Genomic DNA, 15650 nt, shown 5'->3' with positions numbered 1-15650 from the left:
GATTTAGGTAATCCTAACAGACCTAAAATAGTAACAATTAGTTTACCATCAGACATTATTTTTATGGTTGTGCTTCTTTTTTAGTGTATGTAAACTTCTGGTTTCAACTGAAGAAAACATCACATCTAAATATAGAAAGGTTTTATGGTTTAATACGGCTGAAATAACAGTTCATTGTCAGTAATGTATTATGCATGAATGAATCTTTATTATAGCCTGTACTTATTCAAATATATAAAAGTGGTCAAACTAAATTTAATCATATTTTAGGTGAGTACTAATTTTAGGTAAAGCGAAAGATAGTTGTAAAGTATCAAAAGAATAAGTAATCATGCTAAATTTAATAATATTTTAAGTGATTACTAACCTAGTGGTATAATGCCTTTAGATGACAATTAATTACCATGTTAGTGCTGCACTAAGACTCCTTTAATAGAGTCTTTTAATATGTCATCAAATAATTCTTACTCTAAATATTACTGATCAAAGTGTTTGGTATATGAACAATTGTAATGCTGAATGAAATTTTAGTCAGCGTCTTCTAGAAGTCATTTTAAAAACGAATGATAATTTTTACTCAAAAAGAAATTGAACAGAACACATTTGCCAAGGAAAAAAATATTCATTCATTTATTTTTCTTTAGCTCTCTATTTCAGAGGTTGCCACAGCGGAATGAACCGGCAACTATTCCAGTATCTGTTTTATGCAGCGGATCTTCTTCCATCTATAACCCAGTACTGGGAAACCCCCATACATTAACACATCTCATTCACACACACGCTATGGTCAATGTAGTTTATTCAGTTCACTTATAGTGCATGTGTTTGGACTGTGGGGGAAACTGGAGCACTTGTAAGAAAACCCACACAAACACAGGGAGAACTTGCAAACTCCACACAGAAATGCCAACTGGCCCAGCCGGGACTTGAACCAGTGACCTTCTTGCTATGAAGTGACAGTGTTAACCACTGAGCCATCATGTCGCCCAGGGAAAAAAAATATGTAATTTTCAATTAATGAAACTTAGGTTGTAGGTAAATATGAACCAACAAAAGAAATCAAGGTGTCATATAACCTAGATTTTATGATGTTAATAGAAATAGGTGCTTCCTCATAATTGTCAGGTGGTGGTAAATTCTAAACGTGTAATAAAGCATGCTCTTTTGTACTCTTATGCTAGGTGTGGAAACCTCAAACACTTGATGTTTCTGTCTGTAATTGTGTCAGTAATAAACTTTCAGAGAACAACGACTGGATTTGCATAACAATTATAATACTAAACAAATACTGCATTAAATTAGGTTTACACTGCCTTATAGAATTTTACTCATTGCAGAAAGCATCAATTAGATTTTTTAGCATTATAAATGTTGTATAGAGACTAGTATTTTTCTTAGCAAAGAAACAAAGCAAGGCTCTAAAGTAGTAGATTAACATTTAACAGCCAATGTGAATAATTTGAATATAATTTACGATTTCTTAAAATTCAGTTTATATGGTAAATATTTTCTGTTTATTAAAATGCATGACCCTCAATATACGGGATTTATTTTTATAATGAAATGGCATGAACATTTTCTAATGTGTAATTAGACACAAATTTGTAATCAGCCAATCACATGGCAGTAACTCAATGCATTTAGGCATGTAGACATGGTCTAGACGATCTGCTGCAGTTCAAACCAAGCATCAGAATGGGGAAGAAAGGTGATTTAAGTTACTTTGAACTTGGCATGGTTGTTGGTGCCAAACAGTCTGGTGTTTCAGAAGCTGCTGATCTACTGGGATTTTCTCGCACAACCATCTCTAGGGTTTACAGAGAATGGACAAAGAGAAAACATCCAGTGAGCGGCAGTTCTGTGAGTGCAAATGCCTTGTTATTGCCAAAGGTCAGAGGAGGCCAGACTGGTTCCAGCTGATAGAAAGGCAACAGTAACTTAAATAAACACTCGTTACAAACGAGGTTGTAGCAGAAGAGCATTTTTGAATGCACAACACATCCATCCTTGAGGCAGACGGGCTACAGAAGCAGACCACATCGGATGCCACTCCTGTCAGCTAAGAATAGGAAATTGAGGCTACAATTAGCACCAAAATTGGACAATAGAAGATTAGAAAAACGTTGCCTGGTCTGATGAGTCTTATTTCTGCTGCAACATTCAGATGGTAGGGTCAGAATTTAAAAGCATGAAAGCATGGATCCATCCTGCCTTGTATCAACAGTTTAGACTGCTGGTGGTGGTGTTATGGTGTGGGGGATATTTTCTTGGCACACTTTAGGCTCACTAGTATCCATTGAGCATTGTGTCGACGCCACAGCCTACCTATGTATTGTTGCTGACCATGTCCTTATACTTCCAGCAGGATAATGCGCCATGTCTTAAAGTGCGAATCATCTCAGGCTGGTTTCTTGAACATGACAAGGAGTTCACTGTACTCAAATGGCCTCCACAGTACCCAAAACTCAATTCAATGGAGTATCTTTGGGATGTGGTGGAACAGGAGATTCACATAGTATAATAATTATATATATATATATATATATATATATATATATATATATATATATATATATATATATATATATATATATATATATATGAACAAAGAAACTATATAATTATTTTAATTAAAAAATAAAAATTTCTCCCTCTTTGTTTAACCTTTAATTAATTCCATTGTTAAACATATATCATTATATCCAAGCAGCATATAATAAACAAAACAGTATAAAATAACAAATAATAACATAAAAATGAAACCATTAATGATAATAATACAAATTAAAATAAATTCAGGGGGTCAATCCATATTAACTGACAGAACTTAGGAAGGCACTTGTTTTGTGTTCACCTGTTTTATGGATTTAAATAAAACGAGTAAATCCTTTTTAAATGCTTTAAAACGAAAATAATTTTTCACAAATTCTAAAATAAATGAAATTTGACTTTGATTTTTCTTAAAAATGTAAAATTCTCCCAAAATAATTAAACGTTGCAAACGACAGTAAAATTGTTACACGCACTGACATGATCATTTTGACATATCAAACTTCGCTCTTTCCAAATAAATAACAGTGAAGCGTGATGTGAGCACGACGCGTCACGACACTTCTTCACCCGGATATGAAAGCCGACGCCGGTGTTATCACATCCGGTGTACGTTAGAGCGCAGTGTTTAGATCTGTTTACAAACTTTTAGCATTAAATCTCTGTTATAATGTCCCGGGGCTCGAGCGCGGGGTTTGACCGACACATCACCATCTTTTCTCCGGAGGGGAGACTCTATCAAGTCGGTGCGTATCGACGAAATCGCGCCTTTATTAAATCGAAAGAATAAATGCTCAGTCATTTTGCTGCAGCATCATTCAGCAGCTTCTCCTGCTCTGGATGCTGCGTTTGTGCTAGTATTTCACTTTAATGTGATTGAGCTAAAGGTTAAAACACTGAATATGCTGTTAAAATGAGGATAATTCACCTTCTCATGTATTTGTTAGTTACTGTTAGTTCTTAGCTCTCACGTTCATGGCAGAAACAGCTGAGCTCAGTTTGACTAAAAATGTGTAAAAGTGCTTTCAGTTTCCTAGTGTTTACAATTATGCTTATTAATTATATTATTTTAGTTAAACTGACTCATTTAGGCTCCTCGTGAAGTATAATTCCACTATACACAACGTACATATAACTAGCTTTGTAAAACGATGAATCATTAAGTAACAGTTACAGTCAAATGATTATAAAATCGTTTATGTTTCTTATGTCTAAAAATGTATACATTAAGTCTGCATGACATTTGATGATTTTCCCCCAGCGATATATATTACGATATAAGTACAATTTCACCACATGACTAAAATAGCTCTATTTGAAAAGTCATTGATTTAGATTGATTAGGATGTATTTCATGTCATTTATTATATACTTATAATAATCAAGCTACAGTCATAAATAAGCACAGTGGAGAGAATGTTCAAGTGAAATAAACAGCGCTTTAATGGTTTTGTGGGGAGTGTCTAACAGTATTCTGTTACAGAAATTGATTAATCAAATGTAAAAGAGCATTGCCTAGTCTTCATCATATAAAAATTAAAACTTTATGCCCTATATGTTCTCCTAAATTGCTTTAAACTCTTAAAATGTTCACAAAGGCCTTAAAAACACGTTGAACTTTCACTCTATAATGGTTCAATTTCTTTGAATTCAATGCTTAATGTGTTTTGACCTGTAGATTCTGGTTATTTATATACATAACCCAACATTGCAGGTCTTGCGATGTGACTATTGCGGACGTACACATTGTGATATCGATGCTCAAATTATATGTTGTGCAGCCCTAGTGTGTGTTTGTTAGTGTATATATTTAAAACAGGTAATAATAAAAAAGGTTATTACATTTAAATAAAACAAAATACATACATTACATAAAAATAAATGAGTTTTTTTTATTTTATGAATAAATGCATGATCATTGCTAATGTGTTCATATTCATTTTCACAGAATATGCTTTCAAGGCCATTAATCAGGGAGGTCTGACGTCAGTAGCTGTTCGAGGGAAAGACTGTGCAGTTGTTATTACCCAAAGGAAAGTTCCTGTAAGTTCAGTTTTAATCTTCAACGACCACTTTACAAAATTGTAACAAAATTTGTGAAAAATGGCATCGAATTTAATGACAAAACCCTTTGTTTATGCAAGCTTATTCCCCTAATGACCATTCATGGTCTCAGGAACGTTCTTTTGATGCTTAGTTTTGGTTATTTTCTTTCTTAATGAAACTAAAACATTATTTTAACATTAGGAGAACGTTCTCCTAAAGTTGTTTTAACATTGTTACTACCACATCAACAATAAGTGTTCAATCCAATAAAACCACTTGTTATATACATACTAAATCTGGCATTATTATTCATTTGTTTATTTAAATGTAAAAGGAAATGTAAAACTTATCCAGTAATTCCATAGAAACTGAGCATTTCCATTTGGTTGTTTATTTTTCCCTCATAGCTGCATATCTCTCTGTTATTAATTATTCAAGCAAAAATGTTTCTGTAACTCAAATTGAAGATTTACGAGGAACCAGTCATTGCAGTTTTCGCTCATCTTTTCTTTATTTTTACTCGGCCAGGATAAGCTTCTGGATTCGTCCACTGTCACTCATTTATTCAGAATAACAGAGAACATTGGCTGCGTGATGTCTGGCATGACAGGTAAACTTATTTACACACACAAACACACTCATACACTTCTTTTTTCTCTTCTTTTGGTGGTCATATTACAATGAAATGCTTTTACAGAGGGTCTTATTATCACTCCACAATTCAGAAAAGACTGCATAATCTGCCAGAAAGCATATTTTCATATTTGTTTTTAGAATAAAATCTTGTGTAAAATAAGGCTAATTGTTTATGATCATATTCCTCTAAAGAAGCTTCCGAATATAGATATGAATGAAACTGTGAAGTGTGCTTAATATATGAGCTGCAAAATTGGAGTTTTATGTTGAGAAAAATGTACAGTATTGTTATTAAAAGGGACCCCGTGTTCACGTGGGTTTGCTCTGGGTGCTCTGGTTTCCCCCACAGGCCAAAGACATGCACTATAGGTGAATTAGATGAACTAAATTGGCCATAGTGCTTGGGTCTTGACTCTATTCCTAGAGGGCCACAGCTCTGCACAGTTTTGCTCCACCCCTAATCATACACAGCTGATACGAATAATCAAGTTGTTCAAAAGAGTCTCAAGCACCTTGATTAGTTGCATTACCTGTGTTTCATTAGGGTTGGAGCAAAGCTGTGCAGAGCTGCGGCCCTCTAGGAATCAAGTTTGAGACCTATACCGTTGTGAATGTGAGAGTGTATGGGTGTTTCCCAGTACTGGGTTGCAGATGGAAGGCCATCCACTGCGTAAAACATATGCCAGAATAGTTGCTGGTTCATTCCGCTGGGGTGATAAATGAGAGATCAAGTTGAAGGAAAATGAATGAATGAATGATCGTTATTAAAATCTACTGACACATTGATAAAGTGCAGTAAAAGTAACACTTACAAGTGAGGTTTAAATATTATCTTTCCATTAAACTTATAGAAACACTCCATGGAAACATAAAAATCTCCAAAATGACCTGCGTAAAACGGTATTTTTGTCTGAAGTGTCTTGTCTTAAAGGAATAATTCACCCCAAAATGAAAATTTTATTATCATTTACTCACTCTTTAATAGTTCAATTCAACATTTGTTTATAAAGCACATTTAAAAGCAGCCGTTGAAAGTTGACCAAAGTGCTGTTTACACACACACACACACACACACACACACACACACACACACACACACACACACACACACACACAGATACAGCTACTGTCCAGCTTATGTTCAGTTTTCAGTGTCTCCTGTATGATGAAATGTAAAAGTGAGTATTATCTGACACCACATGTGCTGTATTGTGTTTCTCTCTGAAGCTGACAGCAGGTCGCAGGTGCAGAGAGCGCGATATGAAGCTGCTAACTGGAAGTACAAATATGGTTATGAGATCCCGGTGGATATGCTGTGCAAGCGCATCGCAGACATCTCTCAGGTGTACACGCAGAATGCAGAGATGAGGCCGCTTGGATGCTGTGAGAACACTTGTCTTTTTTTTTTTCTTCTGTTAGCGCTGTATGCAAGTCACATCTAAGCAGCTTTTTTAGTTTTAGAAAAGTCAGTAACTGTGACATGACGGATTTGTCTTTATGATTTTGCCTAATGTTTTTTTTTTTTTCTTTCAATGTTGACTCGGTTTAGTTCAGTTGAGTGAATTATATACCTCCCTACTCTTACAGCAGGTCTTGATTTGGGAGTGATTTATATTTTTCCAAGAGGAGTTTTAAAAACATATTTTTGTTAAAATATAAAAATAAAGTATTTTTGTAATCCTCTAATACAAATCATTTTTGTATTCCGTTTTCTTTTCTTAAAAAAATTCTCAGATTTTCTAGTTCTAACATTTTATCTACAGCAGTGGTAGATTTAGGCATGGGCAAAATGGGCAATCGCCCAGGGTGGCAACTTGCTGGAGGCGTCAAGGAGAGACAAAAAAAAGTGCCCCAGTAAAAGCTTTGAGATAAGATTTACTTTATGCAAGTGAATAGAGCGGTTATCCAAGAATAGAGATGTTAGGGGCCATTTACATTGGCGTCTTTTGCACACGCAAGTTTGTCATTCTTTATGTGCAACCGAAACAACACTGGTGAAAACAAATTGACACATGTGTGCTGAAAGCCATTCCCGCGTGCATCTCCCGATCCCGGTTGTTTACATGCACGCCGATATACGTCAACATGCAAGTCGACAAAACTAAAGTTTATACCGTATGATGATGATGATGATGTTACTTTGACTAAGCATGGCTATGAAGCAGAATGGAGGAATATTGAGTCAGGGAGGTAACTAAGACTTTATAATATTAATTCTTGGCCATGAGTCGGGTCTAAGACAACAGATAGTTCTATGAAACATATTTTTTTTTATTCTGTATTTCTTGAACTGTCATAATTAATATTCATGCAAAAGTCTTAGAATATTACTCCAGTTGTGTCTTTACATTGTTTTTCAGTTACATTTAGGATTTATTTATGTTATTTTTTAGAATAATAGCTGTATAATAATAATAGTAATAATAATAATAAACAAATTTTTATATTTATTTAAAATAAATAAATATATTTAAATGTATTTAAAATAATTATTTTAAATGTTTTTATTTAAAATATTTCTTTCTATCTATCTATCTATCTATCTATCTATCTATCTATCTATCTATCTATCTATCTATCTATCTATCTATCTATCTATCTATCTATCATCTCATAGGGTGCCATTTAAACTTGAATCGCCACTGATTTACAGTGTTAAACATGCTGGGTTCTTCACAATCGATTTGTGTTATAACATGAAGGAATTATGTTACTTTTAATTTAATTATTTAAACTTTTTTTTTTGTTTACAGATTTAAGTGGATTGAACATGAAATGATTAAGTTGCCCCCCCTTCCCAAAAATGGCATTTAACGTCATTTTCAAAAAATGTATTTTATCTATTTATCATTTTATCTGCTTTTTTCATATATATATATATATATATATATATATATATATATATATATATATATATATATATATATATATATATATATATATATATACACACAATATAACACAGCATAAATGATTAAATTTGGTTCACACAATTTGAAATTTTTGAATATTTTTATTCAGTTCTCAGCCAATATAGCCAATATATTTTGGTGTATTTAAACATTAACATTCATTATCAAACATTAATGATTTAAACATTAAGTATTAAATAGGTATATTTACCAAAATAAGAGTTTAATCAACCAACATCAAAAGGAATGGAAAGATAATGCATTTTAATTCAAATAAGGTGTTGCAAAAACAATGTAGTAAAAATCAACAAAATGTAATATTTTTTATGTTTCTCTTGATCCTCCCACCCCCTTATCATTATTACAAAAAAAAACTGCTCAACTACTTCCCTAACAAATTTATTGGGTATTAATCTTTACACTGTGATCTTAAGATATTTTGTTATCTGATTAGTTTCAGTTTTGGTTTTGACACTGACAAATCTAATGAATATGCGCAAATATATTATTGTAAAGCATAATATAGAAAATTTTAATTTAAAAGAGAGATTTGTGAGGGCTGAACTCATTTATACTGGCCACCACACAGACACACAGGCTGAATGCTAAGGTGTTGCATTGTGCAATGAAAGATTTACATATCACACAGCATTTACATATGTCCTTTGTGTCTGAAAAATCCCCACTAGGTGATAGCACTTACTGGTACTCATAATACATGCATACATGCATTACCATTCCAATGTTTGAGGTCAGTGTGATGGTTTTATTGAATAAATGAACACGTTTATTTTGTAAGAGTGTACAAGTAACCGTAAAGAATTTTTATTGTAACAAAAGATTTTTCCAGTAAAACTCTGTTCTCTTCATCACAGAATTCTGAAAAAAAAACTGAAGCACAGTTTCTACAAAAATATTTAGCAGCATAGCAGTTATCTTTTATGTTTATTGTTAACACTCACTTGAGTACAATCGTACAGTATTTGAAGTTACATTTGAAACTCAGCATGTGACCTTAAAAATCATACAATTAACATACATTATGGCCAGGTGTACTTACTATATAATGCACTCAAATTTTGTCTCATTATAAAAAGCAAAATAGCATAAAAGTTGAAAAAAAATAATAATAATAAAAATGAAAAGACTATTTACATCCAGGGTGAGAACGTATGGTTCTAATATAATTCCTTCCATGATAATCTCAAATCTCCATTGTACACATGGGTATTACATTGTGAATATATAACCAGGACAGCAGTTTTCAGCATTAATGATAATAATAATAAGGCTGCAGAAGGATAATATTTAATATCAGGTTAAATGCTTTGCATTACATGATGTAACAAAAAAACAACTAACAGTTTAAATTGATAAAATGCTTTGATTTTATTGAGTTTTGGTCATTATCATGATTATAAAAACAGACATTTTTATTCTATATATATTCCAGTGTGCAACTACTTTTAATTGTTGTATGACAATTAAAAAATTTTATTTATGCCTCTTTTGAACATTTTCTCAAATGTAGTGGGAAATCAATCTACACAGCAAAAACGGATTTTCTTACTTAGAATTTTTATCTTGTTTCTAGTCTAAATATCTTCAAACTTTTAAATAAAGCAGCATTTTTTTAGACAAGTAAAAATAAAATTCTCAAATAAGTCAAAATTTAATTTTTCCTAGCAAAAATAAACCGTCTACGGGGTAGGAAAAATAATCTAATTTCTAAGTGAAAACAAGATTATTTTGCTTACCCAGTTGGCTTATTATTTTGCTTGTTTTAAGGAAAACTCCCATCATTTTCACGTTATTATTTCTGAAAACGACTATGTTTTACTTCTCTAGAAAATACTTCTTGATTTAAGAATTTTCTGATATTTGGACTATAAAAGTGATTTTCATTCTTAGAGTTTTTGTCTTGTTTCTAGTTTAAATATTTACAAATTCTTAAATAAAGCAAAAAAAATTACATTTTTTCTGAAATAAGTGAAAATGAAATTAGTTTATTATTTTAAACAAGCAAAATAATCTGCAATGGGGTAAGCAAAATAATCAAATTTAATATTTCTGAAAACAAGTGCAAAAAAGGGACAAAAATGTTGTTGTTTTTTTAACCCTTTAATGGAAATTTTAAAAAGGTTACACACTGGAAAAATGTCTGTTTTTTTATCCTGATGACAACCAAAAGTTTTTAAGGAAAAAGCTATGTTAATTTTTTTTTATTCATTCATTCATTCATTTTCTTGTCGGCTTAGTCCATTTATTAATCCAGGGTCGCTACTGCGGAATGAACTGCCAACTTATCCAGCAAGTTTTTAAGCAGCGGATGCCCTTCCAGCCGCAACCCATCTCTGGGAAACATCCACACACACATTCACACACACACACACACACACACACACGCACACACACGCATGCTCATACACTACGGACAATTTAGCCTACCTAATTCACCTGTACCACATGTCTTTGGACTGTGAGGGAAACCAGAGCACCCGGAGGAAACCCACGCGAAGGCAGGGAGAACATGCAAACTCCACACAGAAACACCAACTAAGCCGAGGTTCGAACCAGCGACCTTCTTGCTGTTAGGCCACAGCACTACCTACTGCGCCACTGCCTCGCCTATGTGTTTCATACTTGCAAAAACAACTACTGGCGGTTCATTCCGCTCTGGCGACCCTTGATAAATACTAAGTCAAAGGAAAATGAATGAAAAAAGCACACTTTTCAAAGCAGTATGTCTAAAAAGAAATGTACAGTATCTCATTCTGAACAGATGAGAAATGCTGCTGTAGAGTGAATCCGCCAATAGCATATTGTTGTTTATATGGTCAGGTATGATTGTGGTTGGTGTGGACGAGGAGCTCGGGCCGCAGGTCTACAAATGCGATCCTGCCGGTTATTACTGCGGTTTTAAAGCCACTGCTGCGGGAGTCAAACAAACAGAGGCCACCAGCTTTCTGGAGAAGAAGATCAAGAAGAAACTGGACTGGACCTTTGACCAAACAGTGGAGGTTTGCACAAGAACGTCAATCTTCTGCGTCAGTATGAAGTCAATGCAATCAGATCAACCAATGATGGTTTTGTTTTGCTTCTCAGACTGCCATCAGCTGCTTGTCTACAGTTCTGGCCATCGACTTCAAGCCATCCGAGCTGGAGATCGGCGTCGTGACCACAGAAGAGCCCAAGTTCAGGTCAGTTTGTAGATCACACACAAATACAACAGGATGTAACATTTGCATCTCACTACACTAGTGTTTACATATGTGCTGGGTGACAACCACGAAAACCAAATGCTATAAACGGTGAAAAAAATCCCCAACAGATATAAACAGCTACTAGTTCCTAAGCACTGTTAAATGGAGAGACTTTTTTCATTTTTGCAACACAGTTTTTAAAATAATTTCTAATAACTGATTTTTTTTACTAAGATGCTAATATTCAGCTTAAAGTGCAGCTCAACTGGGTTATTTAGTTTTAGTTTGGTTAATTAGGCAAGTCATTGGACAACACAGTTCTTTAGAAGAAAAAAAATATTGGGGAATACTGTGACAAACATTCCTTGCTCTATTAAATAGCACTTGGGAAATATTTAAAAATAAATAAATTGTAATAATAATTACGATTACAATATTTTTGTCTGTAAAATATTTTCTTTTATTTGTATTTTATTATTTATTGTATTTTAATTGTTTTTATTGTATTTATTTATTAATAAGATGTATGATTTTGTTTGATTAGTGACAGCCACGTACTGTATAGAATACCCATATACAGTCAAAAATGCTTCAGAAATCAATGACCAGTTATGAATATTAGTCATTTAAAATGTGTCTTTATGTCTCTGCTGTGAACCAAACAGTGTGTGAGGTATGAATAGCTTTAATAATAATTCAAAACACTCTCATTAAATCTAATAATAATAATAACCATTGTTAAAAAAAAAAAAATACTGCACACCCTTCTGTAGAGTATAAAATATTTTTAGGTTTTAAAAGGTCTTATAATTAGGGTTGGGTACCAAAACCCAGTGCCCTTATGGCATCGGTACTTATGTAACCGGTATACTCCCAATCGAATCAGCATATTCCACTGGTGCTGCGACAATGACGTAAGAAGCATAAAGGGATGCATCAAGGGCACTCATAGGTATGCGTTGTGTCACACCATTCTAAACAACTTTGGGGGATACGGACACCGGCGGCAATGTTAGGTGTTTGTTCTTGCTCCTCAGACAAGGCAAGCACATGTAGGCAATGCGCGCAGTACATCGCATCCGGTGAGCGACTTTCTTCATTTTAATCATCACGCATGATCGTGTTCATCAAATTTGCTTAAATTAAGCGTTCTAAAGTATGGCTATACTTTACAAGCAACGATTCTGACACACCAACCTGCTTTATAAAAGTAAGATGTGTGATAAATAGATGTGTGTATGGAGAAACACATCAAACTTTGACATCATCTGGCACTTACACCGAGTACGTTTACAGGGACACCAATACTGCAATTTTAATATGATTAAGACAATACTCTGATTAAGAGTCTACCATGTAAACAACGATTTTTGATTACCTAAAAGGACCACAGACACCCGCGTCACGAAGTGCGGAGGTTTTTAATTTATATTAGGCGTGCATTAATCAAATTCCCTTAGAACAGCACTCTTTTACCAGTCCTTACTTCATATTCCCATCCAATACCTCAAGACCTCAGGCATGAACAATATGTTGCTGAATGAAAGCGAAACTTTTTTTAATTGCAGTTAAAAATTTTAAATCAAACACCTGAAATTACACAAAACTCTGGAGGAAACGTGAATAGTGCGGTGTCGCAGCGACGTTAATCTATGTATAACTCATAGGATCATAAAAGAAACATTTAAAAAGCAACTCATGTAAACACCTTAATCATATTATTGTCTTATTTAGATTAAGGCAAATCGTTAGATCACTGATGTCCATGTAAACGTAGTCACAAGCCACAACCCGAGAAAAAAGTCGTTCTCTGATTTTGGTGACAGCCTTTCACAGGTTAGTAAGCTAATGTAATGTTAATTGAATAATTCAATTTTTTTAATTCATGCTAACAAACAAATAAACAAAATAATTATATTAATGCAATTTAATTCAAATATATAAAATATGAATTGATGTTTACTTTAAACTTTAACTATATTGTTCAACTAAAATGATTAAAAGATTTTTTTGTCATGTAAAAGATTTTTCTAGAATCATCCTCCATAATTTTGTGGCTCAAGTCTCGGTTCAGGCACCTTTTTGGCACTGGTACATTTTAAAAGTACCGATTTAGCATCGATAAAAAAGTCAAACGAAATAAAGTCGAACGATACCCGACCCTACCTAAAATCCTCAGATTTGACTGCAAAAAATGGGCAAAATAAAAAAACAACATTGCTAAGAATATATCTAGGATTTCACATACTGTGTTTAACATAGTAAAAAATAAATTTCTTGATAATGAAATGAGACAAGATTTGTTCAAAAGAATAAGCTTTGCGCTATTGAAACAAATTTTGCTTTTTAAGTCTATTAAAATGGAAGATTTATCTCCTCACTATTAGCATTAATATTATTACTTATACTTTTGTTATCATTATTAATATTACTGTCCTGACTGTTATCTCCTCATCATTATTACAACTATTTCTACCATTGTCTTTATTCAGGTTGCTGTAGTTGTAGTAGTAGTCATAGTGGTTTTAGCGGTTGTAGAGGGTTTTTTGAAGTAGTATCTGTAGTAGATGTCGTTGGTATAGTGGTATCAGAAGTAGTGGATGTGTAGTAGTATTAGTAGTAGTCGTTATCGGTGTAGTAGTATCAGAAGTAGTAGACATTGTTGATGTAGATGTTGTAGTAGCAGTCATTGCTGTAGTAGTATCAGTGGTAGTAGTCGTTGTAAAAGTATCAGTAGTAGTAGACATTGTAGTAGTAGTAGTGGTTGTGGCTGTAGTAGCAGTAGTAATAGTTGTAACATGAGAAACTCTCTGTAGTAGTAGTTGGGTTAGTACTTGTGATTTATTTTTTAAATGAGGATGATTATTATTATTATTGTAGTAGTTTTTGTTAATGATTATTACTGTTGTCCTTTCTTGCTTGTTTACTGTCATTATTACTAGCATTATATCATTCTAATAAAAAACAAACAAAAAAACAGAAGATTTAGAGTCTTATAGTAATAAAATGGTATATAAATAATTGTATCAAAATAAAATCCAGCCCTTTAATTAAATGAATGATTGTTTTTCTTTTAGTAAAGTATATTTGTGTATTTTTCAGAATTTTGTCCGAGTCTGAGATCGACACTCATCTGATGGCTCTGACTGAACGAGATTGAGAACTGCATGAGTGTTTATCCTGTGACAGAGAAAAACATCTGAGAACTACAGTCTGTCAACATTCAGGTCATCTGATCATTTATTGCTGTTTATGTAGCTTTTTTCTTGCAACAGTACAATAAAATTAACGTTTTGGAAAACTGTTGAATTTCTTTTTGTTTTCAAGTCCACATAAACCAGAAGCTATGACAGTACATTTCATATACAGGCCAAAGATTAAAAGGTTTTTTGAAGAATCAAAAAAGTATTAGAAGTTTAATATGCAGCTTCATGTATTATCGCTTTACAGTACTTATTATATTTCATTTTAGGAGCAAAAATATAATGAAGATCATCCTGATTATAGGAATTTTCTGTCAGATGTCTAACAGCTGTTGTATCGCTGCAATATAAAAAAGTTAAATATTAAAAAATAAGGTTTTATTGGGATGTAATGTTGGTCACTGGATGGTGTCGACCTAATTGAGGAGCTGTTTGAAATGATTTAACACCTAATACGCAATATTTCAGTGAATTTAAGACATTTAAAGGCCTAAATTAAAGACTTTTTAAGACCCCGTGCACACTCTGATACATCAAAATGAAATTTTTGATTAGTGATATCCATAAATATGCATGTAATTTTAAATGTCAATTTCTCTGTATTTTGATTTATTTTGAACCCTCAGGTTCCAGATTTCCAAATAGTTTTACCTCAGATGAAATTGTCCTACAAACCATCAGTGAAAAATCCTCTTTATTCAGCTTTCAGATAATACACACGTCTCCATTTCCAAAAATGGATTGCTTTTAGTCCCAACCACGAGTTATCTGTGGTGTAAAGTATCAAATTAAAAATAAACTACTGTTATTGAGTAGTTTTTCTCAGAAATTGTACTTTAATAAGTAGTTTTGTAAATGTGTACTTTCTCTTGAGTACATTTTTAGTGCAGTATCAGTACTTTTACTCCACTACTTTCCTTCAACCTGCAATCACTACTTTATTTTTTCTTGTCCATGGTGATTAGAAAAATCAGTCATGTGATTCCTGTCCAATCAGTAGAAGATAAACCGCATCATATTGAACTACCTCAAGACATAAGCGATTCATAGTTGCAGCAAACTCTTTGGAAGCATTAAAAGTGTCCAAGATGTCCAAAATC

At 33.1% G+C, this 15650-nt stretch overlaps 1 protein-coding gene across 2 annotated transcripts; it reads left to right on the top strand.

The window, feature by feature from the left end:
* The first annotated feature begins 3123 nt into the window (after nt 1-3123).
* psma6a (proteasome 20S subunit alpha 6a) lies at nt 3124-14643 on the top strand. Of its 2 annotated transcripts, none has more exon segments than NM_153655.2 (7): nt 3124-3296; nt 4499-4593; nt 5125-5206; nt 6460-6615; nt 10986-11164; nt 11250-11344; nt 14450-14643. In NM_153655.2, coding segments are annotated over 7 exon segments (741 nt in total). In that variant the 5' UTR covers nt 3124-3220; the 3' UTR covers nt 14508-14643.
* The last annotated feature ends 1007 nt before the right edge of the window (nt 14644-15650 follow it).

This window comes from Danio rerio, chromosome 17 (assembly GCF_052040795.2).
Source record: "Danio rerio strain M-AB ecotype USA chromosome 17, GRCz13ab, whole genome shotgun sequence".
NCBI classification, from domain to species: Eukaryota; Metazoa; Chordata; class Actinopteri; order Cypriniformes; family Danionidae; genus Danio; species Danio rerio.
This window is presented reverse-complemented; position numbering and strand designations above follow the sequence as displayed.